Source organism: Cololabis saira, chromosome 18, assembly GCF_033807715.1.
Source record: "Cololabis saira isolate AMF1-May2022 chromosome 18, fColSai1.1, whole genome shotgun sequence".
NCBI lineage: Eukaryota > Metazoa > Chordata > Actinopteri > Beloniformes > Belonidae > Cololabis > Cololabis saira.
Window position 1 is genome coordinate 42,782,977 of NC_084604.1, and position 25,441 is coordinate 42,808,417.

The 25,441-nt window shown below is 43.2% G+C and overlaps 1 protein-coding gene across 11 annotated transcripts in view; it reads left to right on the plus strand.

The window, feature by feature from the left end:
- Positions 1-25,441, plus strand: part of LOC133418303 (ribonuclease inhibitor-like) — a 62,167-nt gene that overhangs the window by 6,589 nt on the left and 30,137 nt on the right. For 8 of the 11 annotated variants that reach the window (XR_009770435.1, XR_009770436.1, XM_061706868.1 and 5 more), the window contains 6 exons: positions 4,357-4,473; positions 5,503-5,599; positions 12,259-12,432; positions 14,566-14,739; positions 14,853-15,029; positions 15,176-15,352. Coding sequence is in view for 9 of the 11 variants with exons in the window: in XM_061706868.1 (XP_061562852.1) it covers positions 4,357-4,473; positions 5,503-5,599; positions 12,259-12,432; positions 14,566-14,739; positions 14,853-15,029; positions 15,176-15,352 (916 nt within the window). In the remaining 2 variants the exon portion in view is untranslated. Of the gene's footprint in view, positions 1-4,356; positions 4,474-5,100; positions 5,256-5,502; positions 5,600-11,759; positions 11,795-12,258; positions 12,433-14,565; positions 14,740-14,852; positions 15,030-15,175; positions 15,353-25,441 lie in introns of those variants that run through there. The other 3 variants (XM_061706875.1, XM_061706872.1, XM_061706876.1) reach the window with 3 other exon arrangements.

Below are 25,441 nucleotides of genomic sequence, written 5' to 3' on the forward strand. Positions count from 1 at the left end.
TCTTTAAACTAATGCGTGGAGTTTTATTTTTCCACAGAAATTTTGAAACACCTGAGTCCAGCGATTTAAACCAGGAAATAGGGGGTTTGAATGGTATCATTGAGAAAAAATAATTTACTTTTGGTAAAACCATCATTTTAATGGTGGCTATTCTACCCATGAGTGAAATGGGGAGAGAGCTCCATCTGGAAAGATCATCTTCTATTTTCTTTATAAGCTGAACATAATTTAATTTTATTAACTCTGACAGCCTAGGGGAGATGTTTATGCCTAAATATCTAATGTTCCCTGATTGTAATTGAGTATTGGATATATTCCTAAAATTGCAGTTCACGCACAAAACGGTGGATTTAGACCAATTAATAGAATAATCAGACAGAGATGAAAATCCCTCTATAAGTGCGATTGTCTGTGATAGTGAAGATCGTGAGTTCTGGAGGAAGAGGAGTACGTCATCCGTATAAAGACTTATTTTGTGCTCTACTATTTTGCATTGTATACCTTTAATATTTTGATTTTGTCTAATAGCTGCTGCTAAAGGTTCGATAAATATTGCAAATAATGAGGGAGATAGAGGGCAACCCTGTCTAGTGCCTCTTTGCAAGGTAAAACTTGTAGAGATTTGATCATTTGTCCTTACACGTGCCTTGGGAGAGCTGTATAATATTTTTACCCAGTCAATGAAAGATTCACCAAATCCAAATTTATGTAAGGTTGCCAATAGAAACTTCTAATTTACCTTATCAAAGGCTTTTTCCGCGTCTAAGGATATAATAGTAGTTTCCTGTTTATTGATACTGGAATAATCTATAATATTTAATAATCTGCGAATATTAGTAGACGAATGTCTACCTTTAATGAAGCCTGTTTGATCCGGATGTATAATAGAAGGGGTGACTCTTTTCAGACGTTCAGTAAGGGCCTTGCTAATTATTTTAAGGTCTACATTTATTAATGAAATTGGGCGGTAGCTCGATGGGAGCAAGGGATCTTTATCCGGTTTTAATAAAAGACTAATATTAGCAGAGTTCATATTTAAGGGTAAGCTTTTATTTTCCCTAATATTTAGAATCATTTTATAAAATGTTGGTGCTAATATGCTCCAGAATTCCTTATAAAATTCAGCTGGGAAACCGTCTGGGCCCGGAGCTTTATTATTGGGCATATGTTGAAGAGCTTCATGGAGTTCTCCTATTGAGAGTGGTGAATCTAAATTCGTAACCTGTTCCTGATGTAACTTTGGCAGATTAATGTCTCCAAGAAACTCATTAATGGATTGATCAGATGGTTCAATTTGTGACGAGTATAATTTGTAGTAAAAGTCTCTAAAGATTGAATTTATTAAACAGGGATCATGTGTAACTTCCCCTGACTGGTCCTTAATAGATGTTATGGTTGTTTTTTCTTTGTTTATTTTTAATTGATTGGCTAAATATTTTCCCGATCTGTTAGCATGTGCAAAGTTTTCCAGGCGAAGCCTTTGTACTAGAAACTGCGTTTTTGCGTCAATTATTTTATTTAATTCTATTTTAGTTTTCCTTATTTTGCTAAGGATACGTTCATCTGCAGAAGTCTGGAAGGCCTCCTCTAGCGTCTTTATTTCACCTTCTAATTCTTTTGTTTTTAAGTTGTCTTTTCTTTTTTTATTTGACGAAAAGGAAATTATTTTGCCTCGCATTACTGCTTTCCCTGCTTCCCATAGAACGCTTGCTGATATTTCCGGCTGGTCGTTAATTTGCAAAAAAATGTCCCATTCTTTCTTAAAAAAGTTAGTAAAGTCGGGGTCTTTGAGTAATGATGTATTAAATCTCCAAACTTTGGAGGATGATACGCTCCCCCTCTTCCCCAGAGTGAAAGAAACAGGTGCGTGATCGCTAATATTGATTGGGTGTATTTGTGATTCTGAGATATCTCTCATCAGAGAGCTACTGACTAGAAAATAATCTAACCTAGAGTATGAGTGGTGAACGGCTGAGAAAAAAGTGTAGTTCCTAAGGGTTGGGTGTAAAGAGCGCCATGTATCGCAAAGACCCAGATCATTCATGTATTGCTTAACAATACTTGCTGACTGCCAACTCCTGTGTCCGCCTGCATTACTGAGCCTGTCCACTCCAGGGTCCAGAACCATGTTGAAGTCTCCTCCGATTGTGTCCAGTTGTATATTCTTGACACGTCTGTGACTGACAATTACTTCCTTTGTTTGTAAAGTAGGATGGTCTTATAAAATAAAAATAAAATTAAAAAGCCACATCAATCAAACATATGTACACTATATACAAGACGGAAACAATATTTACAGAAATGAAGATATTGCACAAATATCTGAGACTAACCACTGAAAGTTGAGCAGAGTGACGGTCTGAGGGAAGAAAGTGTCTCTGTGACGGAGGTTTTGGTGAGCAGTGATTTGCAGCTCCTGCCAGACGGGGGATATTTGAAAAGTTTGCGTACCGGATGTGAGGGATCTGCAGAGATGTTCCAGGCTCTTTTCCTGACCCTGGACCGGTAGGGGAGAGCGGGGTGAATTGAGCCAGTTTTTACTTAAGGCATCTTTAAAGTGAGGGCATGACAGTAATGTATCCAACTAAAATATGTATATATATTTCAGGATGTGGTGCATCCATGGGAATAATCACCTTTGATCTAAAATTAACTGTTTTCAAAATATGACTTTTCAAAAAAAAGTGGTCTCTTGGCTCAACTTGCCCCCGGTGAGGGGTAAGTTGAGCCTAGGGAGAGGATAAGTTGAGCCACAGGGGGGTAAATTGTGCCACTGATTATGTTGAAGTAAAACTTAAAATTTTCACCTCATTTAATGCCATATCAAAGCAAGACAAATTCAACACAAAATGACTCCTTAAATGTTTTATTGTTAACAATGAAGAAAAAAATGAACTTCAAGGCTACTACTCAACATCCCACTTGTCAATGCTGCACGGGAATACGAACGTCTTCTCCCTTCTGGCTGTTCCCCCAAGTTTTTGCGGTTTTGGGAGTTTCATGAGCACATCACCTCTAGGGATGAGTCCTTCATCTTTCTCTTTGAATGTGAAGTTGGCTTTTCATTCACAGAACCATCACAACTTTGCCTCAGAAACTTTGCACTGATGTCAGTGCCCTCAACGTTCTCCACCATTCCAATGTAATTATAGGATTTTTTTTTTACCTGCAAAGTTCACAATGAAGAAGTCACCAGCAGACAGATTCTTGTCACTATCATCATCGGAGTCACTGTAGACAGTTTTTTTCTTGGTTCTGATTTGTATCGACCCTTTCAGTCTTTTTCTTCTGCTTTTCAGTCTTTTTATTTGCTCTGTCATTGTGTGCCTTCTCCAGCTCCAGGGTTTCTCGAGTGTCGGTCAAGATTTTTGTTTTCACTTTCTTCCTTTTTATTCTAGGTTTAGTTGGTGTGCCTTTAGATAAGGGAAGTATATCTTCTGGGAACACATACCCCAAATGGGCAGGAGAACCAGTAGCATCACTTGTGGACGAGTGTTCAGGACTGATGATTCTGTTCAATGGTTCAGATAAAGTAGCAGGTGGCATCTCTAGGTCTGGAACTGCTAAGCAATCAGGACTCATGAGTTGATTTTACAGGCAGGTCAGCTCTGTTTGCTGGCTCCTCGGGATTTGACCTGTCTGTGTCCATGGATGGGACATAATCTTCATCTGGAAAGGTATCCCTGCTAAAAGGGAATATGCCTGTTGTTTTAAATCCTGAGATGATGTTCCTCATCATCTCATATCATTGCTGACATGAATGCTTCCTTCACAAGTCCTGGAATGTCATATATTGTTGCGGTTTTACCAGGGTTTGTACGCATCCAACCATCCATGGCTCTATTGTAGTAGGTCTTCAGTGGTCCATAGACTGTTTTGTCTAAGGGTTGCAAGTGATGGGAGGTGTGAGGTGGCAGAGTGAGCATGACAACACCATTTTCCTTTGCAGTTTTCACAGCCTTCAGTGAAATGTGAGATTCATGATTATCAAGAATCAGCAGAACTGGGTGATCAATAGAGCGGTTTGTGTGATGTATGAAGTGCTCCAGAAAGATGACAAAGGCTTCTTCACGGGGAAAGATGAACATGGGTGGGGCTGCATTTCCAGTGGCATTTACTGCACAGGCCACAGTGACAAGCTCCCCTCTTTCAGCAGATGTTACAGAACCCTCTTGCTTCTTCCCCATTTCTGTTACAATTTGCTTCGGTGTCTGCACTGTTGTAACACCAGTTTCATCCATGTTATAGATCATGTGAAGGTTCTTGTGTGCTGTGATCTGTGGAGACTCGGGTTCAAATCACTGACAACAAAAACACAGAAACTGTCATTTGAATTCTTGTGTTTTTCTGTTGCAGACCGGACCGGAGTTATTGTAGGAGTGGTGGTGGGTTTGCTGCTGCTGCTGGTCTTGGTTTCTGGAGTCGTTGGTTACAAATACAGGGAAATGAGGAGGAGGAATAAAAGAGATAAAGGTAAAGATATCGTTTCATGATTTGTGTGTGTACATACAAAGGATGCAGGATGTTGAATATTTGCTGATATCTGATATACTGGTACTTTGAATTAAGTTTTTCCAGACTGTTGATACTAGTACTGATATATGCAGCTACACTTCTGCTGTGATACTTGATACTGACGTTAAATCTAACATAGTAGAATTGAGATGCTCTCACCATGTCAGCTGTATTTGTTTTTAATCTTAAAGAGCACAAATAGTCTTCATTACCAGTAATTAATTCCAAGTTAGTGGGCTTCCTCTGATTCACACACTATTGCAATAACTTATTGAAAGTGATCATTTCAAAAACCTGGAGTCCATCTATGTTTTTACAGATTATAACTTGCAGGTAACGCCACGCCTGGAAACACCAACTGGGAATTGTTTTGTGAGGCTCAATGTATTTCACAGATCTGTAAAACCCAACATCTGTAACAGCTGTAAAAGGCTGGTTTTACAGAACAATTAGATGTTTGTTAGTGATGTCGTTAGGTTGGTCGCGCTCATACTTTCTTACCTTTCAATCATTTTTCTCAGTTAAGCTTTTCTTTTCTCACCATAATTTCTAAAACCATCTCTGTTTCTGAACCGTCTTCCTCAGGTGGTCTTTTTGTTTCTGTGGTTGCAATTCTGAAACGTGTCTAATCCGTGCCGTCAATCGACTGCAAGAAGACGTGACATCGTCAAGATCAATACATTTGGCATTGACTTAATCATACGGATTTCATATGGATTTATTTAATCATATGGATTTCTGTGAGTGTGAATATACAGTATATGTATGAAATGTCTGCTCATGTTCAGTGTTTGAACACCATGACACCAAACAGCAATCAACACTTTTAACCCTTTAAACATTCAGACTGACTGATTAAAGATTGAAGACACTTCTGATGTTAATTACAGGACACACTTTAGTTTAATACGTCTCAACAGTCACATTATTATTAATTGTTCGGGTCACTTTCATTAGTGTTTTTATTGTTATTATTGATATTTTCAGAGAAGGTTCTGGTTGACTTGGGCATGGAGGAGCAGGACTCAACAGAAGGGGTTAAACAGAGACTGATCTCAGCTATGAAGGAGCACGGAGAAGTTCGGTGAGTCCAGATGTGATCAATAACACAATCAGTCTGTTTAGATTAACAGTTTAGTTCCTTTAATATGTTTTTTTGTCGTCAAAATGAGAACTTTTGTATTCAGTGGGTGTTTGTTTATTCTGGGTCAGCTCAAGTCAACTCAACCAGATGTTCATATTTCAAATACTAGTGTAGTAAAAGCCCTAAAGTCGTGTGTGTGTGTGTGTGTGTGTGTGTGTGTGTGTGTGTGTGTGTGTGTGTGTGTGTGTGTGTGTGTGTGTGTGTGTGTGTGTGTGTGTGTGTGTGTGTGTGTGTAATGTATGTATGTTTGTGTATGTATACTGTATTTATATATATATACCGTAGATGACCATTTAGTAGCCCGGGCGTTTAATATGCTAAATCCACTTGGACCCCAGGCGTTTATAAGAACCAGGCGGGTATTTGCACCAGGCTACAATGTATTTTTGCAATGTAAACCATAGTACCACTGGAACTAAAATTGTACACACTGTACACAACACAACACCTCACGACGAGCTCCCGATCACGAATTGTGAGGTCGCAAGAAAATCTAACGTGTTTGAAATCCTGGTCGCTCCTCGTGAAGGAATCACAGTTGAAGCAGCTGCGACCCGATTGGACTCATCCTTTCACAGAGAGCATGCGCAATCTCTGATGTTACGTCAAAAACTATTATTTGTAGTTTAAGTTTTGCAAATTCACATTACAAATCATGTTTTAATAGCAAAAAAAGAGCGCATTTCCACGTACGGAGCGGGTCGCCGCGCACCCTGCGCCGTAGGCTCTGCGTTGGTGTAACGCGGAACCATAAATCAGCCTTACGGCGTACCCTGCACCGTAGGCTCTGCGTTGGTGTAACGCGGAACCATAAATCAGCCTTACGGCGTACCCTGCACCGTAGGCTCTGCGTTGGTGTAACGCGGAACCATAAATCAGCCTTCAGTGTGTGCGCTGTCTGCTCTTCAGAAAACCTCTTTTTTCTCTTCTCATTTTGCTGGGACGCCGGGTTCCTCCGCTAAGACACAACTTTTGCGGTACGCGTTCTTTGTTGTGTCTAAAAATGATTCGCAGTGCACACACCCAATCAGAAACGGTACAGATATTTTGGGATTTTAATATATAAAAAAATAAAATTATAAATAATAAAGAATCCCCATGACTTTGATGAGGTGGGCAGGATGCAGGTTTGGATGTGGGAACAGCCCACCCCTGCCCCAAAACCGGCTTCGAGTTCCAGTACACAGACTTCAGGTAAACATGTGCATTTTATATGCATGCAAACATTTTTGGAGCGGAGCGGGGTGCAGTGTTACTGGAGCGCTGAGCGGTTATGGCTGGAGCGTTTTTTTGTTTTTTTTCATGCTCTGATATACAAAGACAGTTTGTCTGTGTAACGGCGACACACGGAGCTGATCAGAGCAGTATGAACGATACTGTACACAATACAATGCAAATACAGTGTTATTACCAGGTTATTACCGGTAGTCGCCCGGGCGTTTAATTGAACCGGCGTTTATTATGCCAAATGGGCTCGGACCCCCGGCGGCTATTAGAGCACAGGCGCGTATTTGCGCGCGGGCGACTATTTGGTGATCTACGGTATATATATATATATATATATATATATATATATATATATATATGTATATATATATATATATATATATATATAGAAAACGACGTGGACTTTATTGACAACTGGGAGACATTCTGGGGAAAGCCCGGTCTGATTAGAAGGGACGGCATTCATCCCACCCGGGATGGTGCAGCTCTTATGTCTAGAAATCTGGCCAATGTTATTAGACACTCCCCCTGACAATGCAGGGTCCAGGCCAGGATGCAGAGCTGTAGTTTAACAGGGCTGGAGGCGAGGCTTAGTCAGTTAGAGGTGCCTAGCAAAATAGAAGTGGTTGCAGTTCCCCGCCCTCCAAAAGTTCACCAGGTGCAGCGTTATAGAGGCGTTAACCAAGATAACCTTGTAAAAATTAAAACCAATGTACATTTGGTACCAATTACAGACCTAAAAATTAGATGCGGACTACTAAATATACGATCATTAAGCTCTAAGTCTCTGTTAGTAAATGATATAATTACAGAGAGCAGGAGTGATATTTTCTGCTTAACAGAAACATGGTTACAGGAGGAAGAGTATGTTAGTTTGAATGAATCAACTCCGCCCGGCTACTTTAATCATCACATTCCTAGAAGCACGGGCCGAGGCGGAGGAGTCGCAGCAATTTATAACTCCGGTCTCGAAACAAAAATTGAACCTAAGTGCAACTATAATACATTTGAAAGCCTCATGCTTGGTCTGAAATTTCCGAGCCGGAAATCAGAGAAGCCAGTTGTGTTAGTGGTAGTGTACCGGCCCCCTGCTGGTGCGTATCTGGAGTTTTTGTCTGAATTTTCAGATTTCCTTTCTGGATTATTGATCAGCACAGATAAATTCATCATAGTGGGTGATTTTAACATTCATATGGATGTTGAAAGCGATAATCTTAAATTAGCCTTCGATTCTCTTCTAGAATCAATGGGTATCTCACAAAAAGTGGATAAACCGACGCACTGTTTTAATCATACTCTCGATCTCGTTCTCACCTACGGTGTTGAAACTGATGGTCTGTTGGTGTCACCTGTAAACTCCCTTTTATCCGACCATTACTTAATAACGTTTGAATTTAATTTTGTTGATGTTGAAGTGCAAAATAGGAGGTATTATTTTAGCAGATGTTTGTCTGATGAAGTTATTGTTAAATTTAGGGAGGCCATTGCTTATCTTACGACAGTGCGAAATAGTGATGTAGTCGAGGCCAGTGACCTGGGTTCTACCTCTGCAGATGTTGATTTCCTTGCTAGTAACACTGCTGATTTGTTGCATTCAGCTTTAGATGAAGTTGCTCCTTTGAAAAGGAGGGTTTCTAGCCACAGGAGCTTAACTCCCTGGTATAATTCAGATATCCGCATGTTGAAACAAAACGTGCGTAAAATGGAAAGGAAGTGGTACTCTTGTAGGTCTGTAGACTCTCATCGTGAATGGAAAGATATTCTAATAGTATATAAAAAAGCCATTCGCAAAGCCAGAACAGCTTATTATTCAACGTTGATAGAGGATAACAAAAGTAACCCACGTTTTCTGTTCAGCACTGTAGCCAGGCTGACAAAGAGTCACAACTCTGTTGAGCCGTGCATTCCTGCAGCTCTCAGTAGTGAGGACTTTATGGGCTTCTTCAACAGTAAAATCGCGAGAATTAGAGAAGAAATCAACCAGCCGGTTGTAGGTGTTTCTTCAGCTTTAGCGACTTCCCTAGGCTCTGACTTGTCTCTAGACTGTTTTGATCCTATAGACCTCCCTGGGCTGACCTCACTCGTTAATAGAGCTAAGTCAACCACATGTATGTTAGACCCCATCCCGACTCGACTATTCAAACATATTTTTTCTCTTATTGGTACGACAATACTGGACCAAATTAACTTATCCCTAAGTTTAGGATATGTACCACAGGTTTTCAAAGTCGCAGTAATTAAACCTTTACTTAAAAAACCTTCTCTTGACCCAGACACCTTAGCTAATTATAGACCAATTTCCAACCTTCCATTTGTGTCTAAAATTCTGGAAAAGGCAGTTTCAAGCCAGTTATGTGACTATTTGTATAGAAATGATCTGTTTGAAGTCTTTCAGTCAGGGTTCAGAATGCATCATAGCACAGAGACAGCACTTGTTCGAGTCACGAATGACCTCCTTATGGCCTCAGATAAGGGATTAGTGTCCATACTGGTTCTACTGGACCTCAGTGCTGCTTTTGACACTATAGATCATGGCATTTTACTGCACAGGTTAGAGCATGTTGTTGGGATTAAAGGGACAGCTCTATGTTGGTTTAAATCATACCTATCTGACAGGTTCCAGTTTGTTCATGTACATGAGGTTTCTTCAGAACAGTCAAGGGTCTGTTATGGTGTTCCGCAGGGTTCAGTGCTAGGGCCAATCTTGTTCAGTTTATACATGCAGCCGTTGGGAAGTATAATCCAGAATCACGGCATACAATTTCATTGTTATGCTGATGATACGCAGCTCTATTTGTCTATGAAGCCGGATGAAACAGAACCGTTAGTTAAACTTCAGGCATGTCTTAGGGACATCAAGGACTGGATGTCCAGAAATTTCCTGCTTCTAAATTCAGATAAAACAGAGGTTATCATTCTTGGTCCAGAGCATCTTAGGAAGGGATTAGATGGTGTTGCGATGGCTTCCAGTGCAACTGTGAGAAATCTTGGTGTTATTTTCGATCAGGATTTGTCGTTTAAACCATATGTCAATCAGGTTTGTAAAATAGCCTTTTTCCATCTCCGTAATATTGCAAAGATTAGGAAAATCCTCTCACAGAGTGATGCAGAAAAACTAGTTCATGCGTTTGTATCTTCTAGACTAGATTACTGTAATGTGTTGTTAGCAGGATGTCCAAGTAATTTGCTGAATAGGCTCCAGCTGATCCAAAATGCAGCAGCACGAGTACTGACAGGAATTAGCAGGAGAGACCACGTCTCTCCAGTGTTAGCGTCGCTCCATTGGTTACCCGTAAAATTCAGAATCCAATTTAAAATTGTATTACTTGCGTATAAAGCCCAAAACGGCTTAGCTCCGCATTATTTGCAAGACCTGATAGTGCCTTATGTTCCTGTCAGAGCTCTCCGTTCTCAGAGTGCAGGCTTACTCGTAGTTCCTAGAGTATCTAAATGTAGATTTGGAGGGCGGGCGTTCTGCTATCAGGCGCCACTACTATGGAACCAACTTCCAATCTGGGTTAAGGGGGCTGACACCACCTCCACCTTTAAAACTAAACTTAAAACCTTTCTGTTTAGTAAAGCCTATAGTTAGTGTTTAGTAAACCTCTAGCTGGTGTTGGTAAATCTCTAGGTAGTGTAAACTTTAGTGTGTCAGAGTCGCTCCTGTGGTTTCTTGTGCTGCCCCCCCCCCATTCTCCTCCCTTTTCTCTCTTTTGTCCATGTTGCAGCATCCTTTGTACCGGAACCTGCAGTGTGGGAGTGAGGGGGGCAGGGTAACGGCCCCTTTTGGGCGGGGGAGAATGTTCGTCCCTCAAGACTCCTCTCCCTGGCCCTGCCCCTTTCTCAACCTTTCCCCGACCCTGCACCCCAACCTGGGACTTGATGATTGGGCCGGAGCTTCGGGAGCTGCGTGCTGGCCTGCGGTCCCCACCCCTGGTCATCCCGTTGCTGGCCCCCCCTTCTCCTCCCTTTTCTCTCTTTTGTCCTGCAGGTGGCCGTGGGTGGCTTGTAGCTTGCATTACGGAGCACAAGTCTTTTCCTGACCCTGCACCCCAACCTGGGACTTGCTGATTGGGCCGGAGCTTCGGGAGCTGTGTGCTGGCCTGCGGTCCCCACCCCCGGTCATCCCGTTGCTGCTTCCACCTGCCTGCTGTGCTGTTGCCGTCCCTGACCCACCAGTCTGGCCCTCGGCAGGAGGGTCCCCCCTGATGAGCCTGGTCCTGCTCAAGGTTTCTTCCCTCCTAAAGGGGAGTTTTTCCTTGCCACTGTTTGGCTTAAGGTTTTTCTCAGGGGCGCTCTCTGCATCAGTCGTGTGTTTGGCTGCTAATGGTATTTGAGACTCAACGTACTTCCATGGTAATTCATTTCAAATCGACATGCAAATAACTTCAGTCTTGTCCAGAGAACCATCTGCACCTTTTTGAAGTGGAATTTTCTGTTCAAAAGTTCCATTTCATTCTCCATCTTTCCTCGCTTTTCAAAAAAGTTCACGCAGTAATCCACCATACTTTTCCTCAAGCCACGGGTGCTGCTGACCACCAGAAATTATATAATGCGCGTTTTTGTTTTTTTTATCCTGCGCGTTAATCATGCATTAAGAACGTTGTACATGTGCAGCCCTCTAACATCTTTACTGCACTTTACAAATATTTCATTCTTCATCTGAATATTCCTGGATACCGTCATGTGAAAAAGTGGGTTCCCCTCTTTAATCTTGTATTTACACAAAATGTAATAAAATAACCTTATATTATTGGATAAATAAAACTTCAAGTGAACAAGAAAAAATAATGTATTTCATCTGGGTATTTATTGATTGAAGATCAATAATCATCAGTCATTAATGACATTTTCATCAGCAGGTGAACAGACAGAAACATAAATGCAGATGTTTTGGTCATCATTCAGGTGTGTGTTAAACTAATGCCAAGAAGATAAGACATCAGCAATAGTAATAGAGAAGCCATTATCGTTGAACATAAATCTGGAGAGAGTTATAAAATCCTTTTCAAATAACATAATTAGAATTTAGCGGACTACAGTGAGGAAAATTATTTATAGAGACCTGAACACAATATACAAAAACAACAACAAAAAAACAAATATAAGGGTCAATAAAGCAGTGAATATATTTTAAAATATCCTTTAGCTGAATACCTGAGGAAGGTTCAGCTCCACACTTGTTCATTTTCATTCAATATTGAAAGTTAAAGTAGTTTTTTCCTAAATGAGATGTTGATTGTGACTGGGGGATCAGATGACTGAATGTAACGCCATGTTCCTTCATCTGCAGATGAGACGTGTCTGTTTTGTCATCAGTTTGTTTATAACATATTTTATTAGAACTGACATCATATTTTCTCTCATCACAGGTTTGTTGATTGTAAACTCTCAAAGACTCACTATAAAGTCATTGCGTCCGCTCTGAAGTCTAAAACCTCCTGTCTGACAGAACTGGACCTGAGTCAGAGCCGCCTGCAGGATTCAGGAGTGAAGATTCTGTCTGGTGGACTGAAGAGTCCAAACTGTAGACTGGAGACTCTGAGGTCAGTTCATGGAGAAGTTTCTACATTCATCCAGTTGTAATCCTCCAAAGATGGAAGAAAATAATTGTTGTTACATCTTTGTTACATCTAACTCTTCTCGGGTTGTAAACAGGAAGAGAAACCAGTTTGGATCAGACATGAACATGAATCAGCTCAAATGTGACTTTCTAACAGACTTTTCTGGGCTTGTGTGAGATCTACCATCAGTAGTTTCAACAGCTGGAACAGTTGGATCAGCTGGATCAGGAACAGCTGGAACAGCTGGATCAGCAACAGCTGGAACAGCTGGATCAGCTGGATCAGCTGGAACAGGAACAGCTGGATCAGCTGGATCAGCTGGATCAGCTGGAACAGGATCAGCTGGATCAGCTGGATCAGCTGGAACAGGAACAGCTGGATCAGCTGGATCAGCTGGATCAGCTGGATCAGCTCTCCTTCCTGAAACTCCAGAGAACTTCATCCAGAGGTTGAAGCTGCTGTGTGTGACCTTTACATGTCAGCTTCATGACGGCTCACCTGCTCCCTGATCACACGTATCTTTGCTCCTTTCTGCTGTGTTTTCTTCCCCTGAGTTTCAGACAGGGAGGTGATGAAAACCAACACTTGGAGCTCAGTGTTTTCAGTCATTAATCACCAACATGTTTGACCAGATAAAACCTGCTTTAGTAAATCACTGACTCTGGATGGAAAACGGCAGTGAGCTGCGTGTTGAGACGATATCAATGAAATGTTGGTGTTTAAACTGTAAAACTGAATCAGAATATCCTGTTGATCTGATGACATTTAACTGATGAAAACATTTATCTGTCATTGATTATTAATCAGAAGCTTTTGACCAGAACCAGTCAGAACGTTTACATGCAAAAGAACAGAGAGTCGAATTGTCTTAATCCGACCTATATCGAATTTTTAAATATATACACCATAGCGGAGCTGTAAACGAACCTAACCGCAGCTCTTGAGATCGAGCTTTTGGTGCCAGATAAAGCGTCCTAATCCGAGTTATTTCAGCATGTATACACAACCCACGCTTAGCCGAGCTACTGACTGACCCGAGGCTCTCCCTTCAGGAAGTGACGAGCCGCAGGAATAATAACAGTCAACAGTATACTCAGATTTCTCTGAAACTCCAGTTTAATCTTTAGCTAGATTGTTGCCAACAGCTGGATTCAGATGTGCATGTAACCGAACTGACTGTTGGGTCACCGACTCAGAGCCGGTCTCAGCTGAGGGTTCATGTCCAACTGTTCAAGAGTGAAGAGGGAAAGCTGCTTAACACAGGAAGTTTACAAGCACCATCAACTCCAGGAGTTCTGATTCTAGTTCAGCTTTGGTCAGTCCAGCTCCTGAAAGTCTGGCCGTGTTGAACTTGCTCCTTAGTCCACTCCTCTGATCGATGGTTCAGGTGTGTTTATCGTCTCAACTTCCTGCTGCTTCATCATCATTCAGTCACTTTCATTTGGACACAAACCTGCTGTGATCCAAGTATCAGTCCGTTCTGTTAGAACATTCACACGGTCCTGACTGTAAGAAAGAAAGAAGCTGCTGAGGTCAGACGAGGACGGAGACGTTCAGACGAGGATGGAGACGTTCAGACGAGGACGGAGACTTTCAGACGAGGACGGAGACATTCAGTCGAGGACGGAGACGTTCAGACGAGGACGGAGACGTTCAGTCGAGGACGGAGACGTTCAGACGAGGACGGAGACGTTCAGACGAGGACAGAGACGTTCAGTCGAGGACAAAGAAGAGGACGTGGTTCAAGGACATGCCTACATGAACTTTCATCTCTTTTCAGATTCAGATTCAGACTTTTTATTGTCATTATACAGGGCACAACGAAAGTAAAGGCAGGAAGTTTCTAGAACTTCATGAAGTTCACTGGATTTTCAGGAAGGATGGGACAATTTTCATAAACTGCTGACAAAGCATTAAAATCGATCAACATAAGTTAATTGATGACAAAGCAGACGGAATATGAGATGATGAATAAATGAGGTGACATCCAGTCAGCAGCTGGTGAATGAACAAAATGTTGTAACGTCTGTCAGAAACCACATGTCTTCATGTCAGCTGGACTGATGTAAAAAACAACCATACCATAGATTTTTATTTTGTTGTTTCTTTATTCAGATTAGGGAGCTGCAGGTTGTCAGAGATCAGCTGTTCTTCTCTGGTCTCAGCTCTGAAGTCCAACCCCTCCCATCTGAAACATCTGGACCTGAGTGGGAACAACCTGCAGGATTCAGGAGTGAAACATCTGAGTGGATTTCTGGAGAGTCCAGACTGCAGATTGGAGACTCTGAGGTCAGTTCACTGATTCAAACAAATACCAGTGAAGATCAACTTGAGAACAAAGTTAGTTCCCTTGAAGAAAAATAATGTCCAATTACAATTTAATGTGTTTATTCTCCATTCAGACTGGAGGGCTGTTGTTTGTCAGAGATCAGCTGTTCTTCTCTGGTCTCAGCTCTGAAGTCCAACCCCTCCCATCTGAAACATCTGGACCTGAGTGGGAACAGGAACCTGCAGGATTCAGGAGTGAAACATCTGAGTGGATTTCTGGAGAGTCCAGACTGCAGACTGGAGACTCTGAGGTCAGACATGTTTTAGTTGTGTGTTCAGATGAATCTGATGTGAAAGTTGTGTTGACACTAACCTGCAGACATCAGGCTGATCTTCTACTGATCCACACTGACCATCTGACTGCTCTGAGTTCTTCTTCACTAGTTTCCTTGTTCAGTTTGCAGTGCTGCGGTCTGTCAGAGATCAGCTGTTCTTCTCTGGTCTCAGCTCTGAAGACCAACCCCTCCCATCTGACACATCTGGACCTGAGATTCAACTACAAGCTACAATATTCAGATGTGAAGCAGCTGTCTGATCTGGTGGAGAATCCAGACTACAAGCTGCAGACTCTCAGGTCAGTTTCCTGACTGGGGCTTTTGTTGCAGAGTTTGTTCACCTCAAACAGAGAAGACACCATCAATTCAGATGAAGGTATTTCAGGTGTTAAGTGTCCGAAGCTCTTTGTTCTAAGCCTTGTTGGAACCACACACACATCACCATTATACAAGTTTAGTTTTTTTTAGTTTAGTTTAGTTTATTTGTTCGCACATATCAAAACAATACAAAAAAAATAATGACAATACAATAATTAGTGCAGTGCAGGTGAGAAAAAAAAGAGATGTCACTTCTGAGGTAAATCTTTTTAAATGTGCCACATTGTGTTTTTTCTGACTCTTAATGTTTAAAAACTGAGTGATATATTCATCTTTTAAAATGATCTTGCTGCATTTTAAGTGGCACATGACTGAAAATAGTCAGTCGTTTTTCAGAGCACTCAAAACAAAACATTTTAGTCGTCACTGTTATGTCAAAGCTAAGTGAAGCATTGATGGGAAAGCATGGAGTAGGGAAAATGAATGAAAATGGCGAGATGTTTGCAGAGACCTGTGTAAACAATAATCTAGTAATTGAAGGTAGTGTATTCCCCCACAGAACAATCCACAAAACAACCTGGGTGTCACTAGACCATGTCACACAAAACCAAATTGATCACATCTGTATCAGCAAAATGTTCAGAAGAGCCATGGAAGATGTTAGGACAAGAAGAGGGGCAGAGCAGCCTCAAATCACCATCTCCTGGTAGGGAAATTCAAGTTAAGATTGAAAAGATATCAAAGGTCTAAAAGTCAAAGAGCAAAATACAACACTGAATTTCTCAGCAATGCTCAAGTGACAGAGCAGTTCAAGGATGCCCTCTCAAAGAAAAACATAGAGCTACAGTTAGGAATGAAGGAAGGAATAACAATCGATGAGGAGTGGGATCACTTAAAAGCTGCTTGGAGCTCAACTTGTGACGAGGTCTTGGGGAGAAGATCCCAAAAACACAAGGAATGGATAACACCCGAAACCCTCAACATAATTCCTCAGAGGAGAGAGCTGAGGAAAAGTGAACAATAGGGCTTGGTCGTCTTGACGTCATCACCTGGTGGAGCGCCCATGTTGGAAGCTACCTGAGCAGGGGACTCATTTAAAATGGACTGCGTAGGAGTCATACTAAAATTGCACGTACACCCAAAAGCCGAAAATGCCCGGGGCAAAAAAAAATCCGGATCAATAAAACCATGTGCACGCAATCTTGCACGCAATGTTCGCTTTATGAATCACAGTCCAGCTGGAAGGCTGCGCAGCTGAATCCGCCTCATATCCCGCCCTCTACACGCCCACTTTTTACCATAAATGCATATGGATGAGCCTACTGAGCATGCGCAGTGGCTTCCTGCAGCCTGTTTGGCGTCAGAATGAATGAGAGGGTGTCCCACCGTGACACTGACTTTCACGGAGACTTAGATCTAGATGTTGTAGATGATATGGAGGACCGGAAAACCACATTATTTGGTGGTCACAGTAAAAGTTAGAATAAGTATATAAATAGTATACAATAAAGTAAAGCGATTGAATGGCAGCACGCCATTGCTGCCCCTTAGTGCCACGACGCAATTTCCACTGGGGACAGGGGGGATATGCCCCCCCACCCCCACACACACACTTTTCAAAATCATGTATTTGTCCCCCCCACAACGGTAGGCTCAGCCTGTGATTGCAAACCATCCAGACTCTCTGTGCGAAGGCGGGCGATGCGAAGACGGGACGGGACCCTCCTGTCTCTCCTCAGAGCTGCTCAGGCTGATTTGTGGTTCCGCGTCACACCAACGCAGAGCCTACAGCATAGGGTACACGGCGACGCGCACCCTACGCCGGACCCTACGGCGTAGGCTCTGCGTTGGTGTGACGCAGAACCATAATTCAGGCTTAAAAGTAAACAACATGTGCGCACGTACCCGTGCATGACAGGCAGACACACACGGGGAGAAGAGACTATTTCTACAGACTATTTTTTTTTTTTTTTAATTTTATCCTTATGAACGCAATTGTTATCAGAACACTTTCTATTTTCCTCTTTGGCGTGGAGTAGTGGGCTCGGAGCGGCAGCCATCCCCCCCCCCCCCCCCGCCCCCCCCCGCCCCCCCGCCCCCCGCTCCGTTATCAGCACTATTTTATTATAAGTCTGATATATGTTGTGATATGTGATGACATTATTAAGAGTTTGACATGAATCTGACTTCATTTCACCACCTCACAGCCTGCGTCGCCAGTTCCCCGTATCTTAAATAAATTCTTACGGGAGGGTCGGGGTTGCCGTAGGGATACGCAGATTTTTCGGTTAGTTTTTTCTTTTTAGGTCCGAGGCTTTGCGTAGATGGCGGCTTCCGCAACTTTCAGGCACCTTTTCTGCACAAGCAAGCTTTATAGATGAGGCCCCTGCTCTTTGAACCACTGCGTACTGTGTACAGACATACTCCCTCTTCGTTGATCGTGATCCTGATCGAAAACAACAACAAGGTTTCTCACAGTTGCACTGGAAGCCATCGCAATGCCATCTAATCCCTTCCTAAGACGCTCTGGACCAAGAATGATAACCTCTGTTTTATCTGAATTCAGAAGCAAGAAATTTCCGGACATCCAGTCCTTCATGTCCCTAAGACATGCCTGAAGTTTAACTAACGGTTCTGTTTCATCCGGCTTCATAGACAAATAGAGCTGCGTATCATCAGCATAGCAATGAAAGTGTATGCCGTGATTCTGGATTATACTTCCCAATGGCTGCATGTATAAACTGAACAAGATTGACCCTAGCACTGAACCCTGCGGAACACCATAACAGACCCTTGACTGTTCTGAAGAAACCTCATGTACATGAACAAACTGGAACCTGTCAGATAGGTATGATTTAAACCAACGTAGAGCTGTCCCTTTAATCCCAACAACATGCTCTAACCTGTGCAGTAAAATGCTGATCTACAGTGTCAAAAGCAGCACTGAGGTCCAGTAGAACCAGTATGGACACTAATCCCTTATCTATTCAATTCAATTCAATTTTATTTATATAGCGTCTAATACAACAGAGTTGTCTCTAGACGCTTTCCAGAGACCCATACCCAGAACATGACCCCCGAGCAGTTATTACATAAACAATGGCAGGTAAAAACTCCCCTAATGGGAGAAAACCTTAAGCCAAACAGTGGCAAGGAAAAACTCCCCTTTAGGAGGGAAGAAACCTTGAGCAGGACCAGGCTCATCAGGGGGGACCCTCCTGCCGAGGGCCAGACTGGTGGGTCAGGGACGGCAACAGCACAGCAGGCAGGTGGAAGCAGCAACGGGATGACCGGGGGTGGGGACCGCAGGCCAGCACACAGCTCCCGAAGCTCCGGCCCAATCAGCAAGTCCCAGGTTGGGGTGCAGGGTCAGGAAAAGACTTGTGCTCCGTAATGCAAGCTACAAGCCACCCACGGCCACCTGCAGGACAAAAGAGAGAAAAGGGAGGAGAAGGGGGGGCCAGCAACGGGATGACCAGGGGTGGGGACCGCAGGCCAGCACGCAGCTCCCGAAGCTCCGGCCCAATCATCAAGTCCCAGGTTGGGGTGCAGGGTCGGGGAAAGGTTGAGAAGGGGCAGGGCCAGGGAGAGGAGTCTTGAGGGACGAACATTCTCCCCCGCCCAAAAGGGGCCGTTACCCTGCCCCCCTCACTCCCACACTGCAGGTTCCGGTGTCCGGCAAAGGATGCTGCAACATGGACAAAAGAGAGAAAAGGGAGGAGAAGGGGGGGGCCAGCACAAGAAACCACAGGAGCGACTCTGACACACTAAAGTTTACACTACCTAGAGATTTACCAACACCAGCTAGAGGTTTACTAAACACTAACTATAGGCTTTACTAAACAGAAATGTTTTAAGTTTAGTTTTAAAGGTGGAGGTGGTGTCAGCCCCCTTAACCCAGATTGGAAGTTGGTTCCATAGTAGTGGCGCCTGATAGCAGAACGCCCGCCCTCCAAATCTACATTTAGATACTCTAGGAACTACGAGTAAACCTGCACTCTGAGAACGGAGAGCTCTGACAGGAACATAAGGCACTATCAGGTCTTGCAAATAATGCGGAGCTAAGCCGTTTTGGGCTTTATACGCAAGTAATAAAATTTTAAATTGGATTCTGAATTTTACGGGTAGCCAATGGAGCGACGCTAACACTGGAGAGACGTGGTCTCTCCTGCTAATTCCTGTCAGTACTCGTGCTGCTGCATTTTGGATCAGCTGGAGCCTATTCAGCAAATTACTTGGACATCCTGCTAACAACACATTACAGTAATCTAGTCTAGAAGATACAAACGCATGAACTAGTTTTTCTGCATCACTCTGTGAGAGGATTTTCCTAATCTTTGCAATATTACGGAGATGGAAAAAGGCTATTTTACAAACCTGATTGACATATGGTTTAAACGACAAATCCTGATCGAAAATAACACCAAGATTTCTCACAGTTGCACTGGAAGCCATCGCAACACCATCTAATCCCTTCCTAAGATGCTCTGGACCAAGAATGATAACCTCTGTTTTATCTGAATTTAGAAGCAGGAAATTTCTGGACATCCAGTCCTTGATGTCCCTAAGACATGCCTGAAGTTTAACTAACGGTTCTGTTTCATCCGGCTTCATAGACAAATAGAGCTGCGTATCATCAGCATAACAATGAAATTGTATGCCGTGATTCTGGATTATACTTCCCAACGGCTGCATGTATAAACTGAACAAGATTGGCCCTAGCACTGAACCCTGCGGAACACCATAACAGACCCTTGACTGTTCTGAAGAAACCTCATGTACATGAACAAACTGGAACCTGTCAGATAGGTATGATTTAAACCAACATAGAGCTGTCCCTTTAATCCCAACAACATGCTCTAACCTGTGCAGTAAAATGCCATGATCTATAGTGTCAAAAGCAGCACTGAGGTCCAGTAGAACCAGTATGGACACTAATCCCTTATCTGAGGCCATAAGGAGGTCATTCGTGACTCCTATATCTGAGGTCCAGTAGAACCAGTATGGACACTAATCCCCTATCTGAGGTCCAGTAGAACCAGTATGGAAACTAGTCCCTTATCTGAGGTCCAGTAGAACCAGTATGGACACTAATCCCTTATCTGAGGTCCAGTAGAACCAGTATGGACACTAATCCCTTATCTGAGGTCCAGTAGAACCAGTATGAGGTCCCGTAGAACCAGTATGGAAACTAATCCCTTATCTGAGGTCCAGTAGAACCAGTATGAGGTCCAGTAGAACCAGTATGGACACTAGTCCCTTATCTGAGGTCCAGTAGAACCAGTATGGACACTAATCCCTTATCTGAGGTCCAGTAGAACCAGTATGGACACTAATCCCTTATCTGAGGTCCAGTAGAACCAGTATGGAAACTAATCCCTTATCTGAGGTCCAGTAGAACCAGTATGAGGTCCAGTAGAACCAGTATGGACACTAATCCCAATTTCAATTTATTTATTTGGTAAGGAGGGACAGTGTACATCATTATGCACAAAATAAAGGCAGATACACCCAAATGTAGCCTATTGGCTAATTCCCATTGGCAGTCCCCCCGGCTAGTATATAAAAACAGGCAAGTTTAAGAGCAATACAGTGTTCAGTTAAAAAAAATACAATAGTACAATAATATAACCAATACAACAGTAATACAACCAACCACATAAGACATTTCATAGTATTTTTTACATTCATAAGTTATAGTTATAAGTTATAGTTATAAATTATAGCAGCAGACTAAAGTAAAGTGCATGTGTCTATGTAAAGTGCTGGTGTCACAGCTATAAAGTGCAGAGTAGAGGTATAAAGTGTGTGGTGTATGGGACTGTGGACTTGAGAAAAGAAAGAAAGAAAAAAAAAGAGGTGGGGGGGGTGTAGGTGGAATGGGGTTGCAGCAATGCAAGACCGGGTCATGCTATTGGTTTAGATGTGGTGTTGAAGGATTGATTTTAGTTTTTAGTCATTGAACTGTGGGAATGGGGAAAAAAAAAGAAAAAAACAACAAAAAAAAACAATACAAAACTATATTAACTAAAGGAGAGGTAGTAGTAATAACAGTATGACAGCGCAACATGATGACAGCGGTTACGTCAAACATGGTCACAAGTTTGTCTGTGTAGCAACCATTTTTTCAGGTTAACTTTAAATGTAGCATATGTGTCACATTCTCTTATGGTAGTTGGTAGACTGTTCTACCCACGGTTGAGAGTACTGCCTGTTCACATGATGTGCGTCTGTGTGGGATCATGCAGTCACCTCTTACAGTTGCCCTCGTGGCATGGTGGGCATTCATGTTTTGCGTGACGTAGGCAGACATAGGAGGTGGTGCTAGGCCCTTCAGTATTTTTTATATGGCACGGGCATTTTTAAAATCAGTGAAGTTGTTGAAGTTGAGCAAACCATATTTTCTAAGTATATGACAATGATGATATGTTACCGTTTTTTTGTCAAGTATTTTTATTGCTCTTTTGTATAGTAATTCTACTTGGTTGAGTGTCGTTTTAGTAGTGAAAGACCAGTTGGTGAATCCATACTTGATGTGTGACATGACCATTGCGTGCATGAACACTCTGGCTGCCTCGGTAGTGAGAGATGGTCTTATAGTTTTGAAATTGGCAAGGTGGAATTTGATTATTTTTGAGATCCTGTTGACGTGATTCCGGAAAGAGAGGGTGGAGTCCAATGTGACTCCCAAGTATTTGAATTAATTCACAAGTTTTAGTTCCTCTCCTCCTAGGAAGATGCCAGAGTGATCTGGATTCTTTGTTTTTTTTTAAAAGTACATGCAGACGTTTTTTTTTTAGTTTAAGAGAAGACATGATTTCTTCAGCCACTCATTGATATGGGTCAGTTCTGTTGTGAGTACACGGGCGGCTTCTTGAACAGTTTTGGCAGAAGTATAAATTACTGCGCCGTCTGCGTACATTTGAATATGAGTGTTCTTGCACACATCAGGCATGTCGTTAATATACAGTGAGAACAGGATAGGCGCGAGTATTGACCCCTGAGGAACCCCTACTGTACATGGCAGTTGAAGGGATCTGGCACCTTCGATGGCTACACACTGTTTCCTGTCAGCTAGATATGATTTGGTCCACCTGATTGCCTGTTCTGAAAAATTAAAAGAAGACAGTTTGTTTAGCAGTACTGTGTGATCAACAGTGTCAAATGCCTTTTTCAAATCTAGGAACACTGCACATGCTGTTTTGTTGAGAGAGTGCTTGGTCTTTTCTCAAAAAAAACGCTGGTGGAAGGGCCCGGTCGGAGCCCAGCGACGCTAGCTCCCCAGCTAACGTCGCAGGCGGTTGCAGCCTGACGGCCGCTGGTGGAGTGTCCGGGTCGGAGCCCAGCGACGCTAGCTCCCCAGCTAGCGTCGCAGCCGGTTGTAGCCTGGTGGTAGTCGGCGGAGGGTCCCGGTTGGGGCCCAGCGACGCTAGCTCCCCAGCTAGCGTCACGGGTTTGAGGTATACGAGCTCGGGGCTCGTGGGATTCTGTGTTGCTTCAGCCGCTGATTCAAAAACGCGAGGACCAGGGCACGGGTTTATGTCCCCTGATAGAAGCAGGCAAATGTGTACAAAGCAGAGAGCGTGGGCATCATCCCACTTGCCGCTGTTGCTGGGGTGGCAGAGCAGACGCCATGGGCGCTTCAGTAGGTCGTCTGCAGCTGCCTGACCGAAGCATGGGTGTTTGTTTATCTGGTGGTTTTCCAGTATGTAGAAGTAGAAGTTTACCATTCTTTCCCCGACAGTTGGAGTGTCCCATGTGTGTTCTTGTCTTAAGGTGGTTGTCCAGAGCATAAAAAAGGCCAACAAACACCGCGCTGTGATAGACGAGAGGGATTTAGAGAGAGCTGACGACGGCGCCGCCGCCACTGCCGCCATCTTGGGAGTGGGCGTTTCTTTAACCAGCATAACTACTGTATAAACTCTCAGACTGTCACCAGAACCAGTATGGACACTAGTCCCTTATCTGAGGTCCAGTAGAACCAGTATGGACACTAATCCCTTATCTGAGGTCCAGTAGAACCAGTATGGACACTAATCTCTTATCTGAGGTCCAGTAGAACCAGTATGGACACTAATCCCTTATCTGAGGTCCAGTAGAACCAGTATGGACACTAATCCCTTATCTGAGGTCCAGTAGAACCAGTATGGAAACTAATCCCTTATCTGAGGTCCAGTAGAACCAGTATGGACACTAATCCCTTATCTGAGGTCCAGTAGAACCAATATGGACACTAATCCCTTATCTGAGGTCCAGTAGAACCAGTATGGACACTAATCCCTTATCCGAGGTCCAGTAGAACCAGTATGGACACTAATCCCTTATCTGAGGTCCAGTAGAACCAGTATGGACACTAATCCCTTATCTGAGGTCCAGTAGAACCGGTATGGACACTAATCCCTTATCTGAGGTCCAGTAGAACCAGTATGGACACTAATCCCTTATCTGAGGTCCAGTAGAACCAGTATGGACACTAATCCCTTATCTGAGGTCCAGTAGAACCAGTATGGAAACTAATCCCTTATCTGAGGTCCAGTAGAACCAGTATGGACACTAGTCCCGTATCTGAGGTCCAGTAGAACCAGTATGGACACTTCACACTTCACTACACTGCTACTACACTGCTGTTTGTTTACACTCACGAGGCTGCCAACATGGCCGCAGCGTCCCAAATGCACCTTGGTGACCAAGCCCTATTCAAGAACCAGAGCAGAAAAAGCCTCTGCACAAAAGGAGTACAATAGGTGCAAGCAGAACATCAGGAGGGGCAAAAGATCGCAGATAGAGAGGTTAGCCAAGGAGGCAGAACTTGCAGCGGCTCAAAAGAACATGAAGGAACTGTATAACATCACAAGGAAGCTGCCTGGAACATGCCAACATAGCAACAAACCAATAGCAGACAAGAACGGCCAACTGCTTTCAATCCCGGAAGAACAGCTCGAAAGATGGGTAGAAAACTTCAAAGAGATTCTGAACAGGCCACCACCAGCAGAACAGCCAGATATCCCCAAGGCCAGGATACCACTTAGAATCAAGTGTTACACACCAACAAAAGCTGAAATAAAAGCTGCCATTAAGCAACAGAAAACCGTCAATTTTGCAGATGACATAGCTCTCCTTTCACATACACATACACAGATGCAAGAGAAAACGGACAGACTCTCACGAACTGCAATAAAACTCGATCATCCGCCCAAATATTTCAAAAACACAGGTAATCATGGTCCGTGCCAAAACCGACAACCCTATCCTTATGAACAACACTGCTCTAGAGGAAGTACAATCTTTCACCTACCTAGGTAGTGTTGTGGACATCACCGGAAGAACAGATGCTGACATCAAAAGCAGAAACAACAAGGCTAGAGTGGAGTTCAACATGTTCAGGAAAATCTGGAGCTCAAATAACATCTCCTTAAACACCGAAATCCGCATCTTCAACTCCAGTGTGAAACGGGTGTTGCTGGATGGAGCCGAGACCTGGAGAACAACAACACTCACAACGCACAAGTTACAGACATTTATAAACACCTGCCTTAGGAGAATCCTCCACATCTGGTGGAGGGACAAAGTAAGCAATGTGGACCTGTGGAAAAGAACAAGACAGGATCCCATTGACCTACAAATCCAGAAGAGAAAGTGGAATTGGATTGGTCACGCCCTCAGAAAACCGGCCACAAACACCACCAGACAAGCGTTGAAGTGGAACCCCCAAGGAAACAGGAAACGAGGCCCCAGGAACAGCTGGAGAAGAAGCACCGAGGCAGAAATGGTAGAGAGCGTCCTCAACTGGGGAGATCTCGAAAGAACAGCTAAAAGCCGAGAGAAATGGAGGACATTTGTCAATGGTCAATATTGTAAAGTAAAAAGATTGATTAAATCAACATTGACGTCATCCAACAGCTCTCAGTCAGCAGGTCGTTAGTTCAGAACTCATGAGTGAAAAGCTTCTGGCAGCAGTTATGTATGTTCTGCAGTTGGACCGCCATCACTTTCTGGATCTGATTCAGGTTCCATAAACATCCAGCAAACTGATCCAGAGAATTGACCCAGTCAGTACATTTACATGCAAA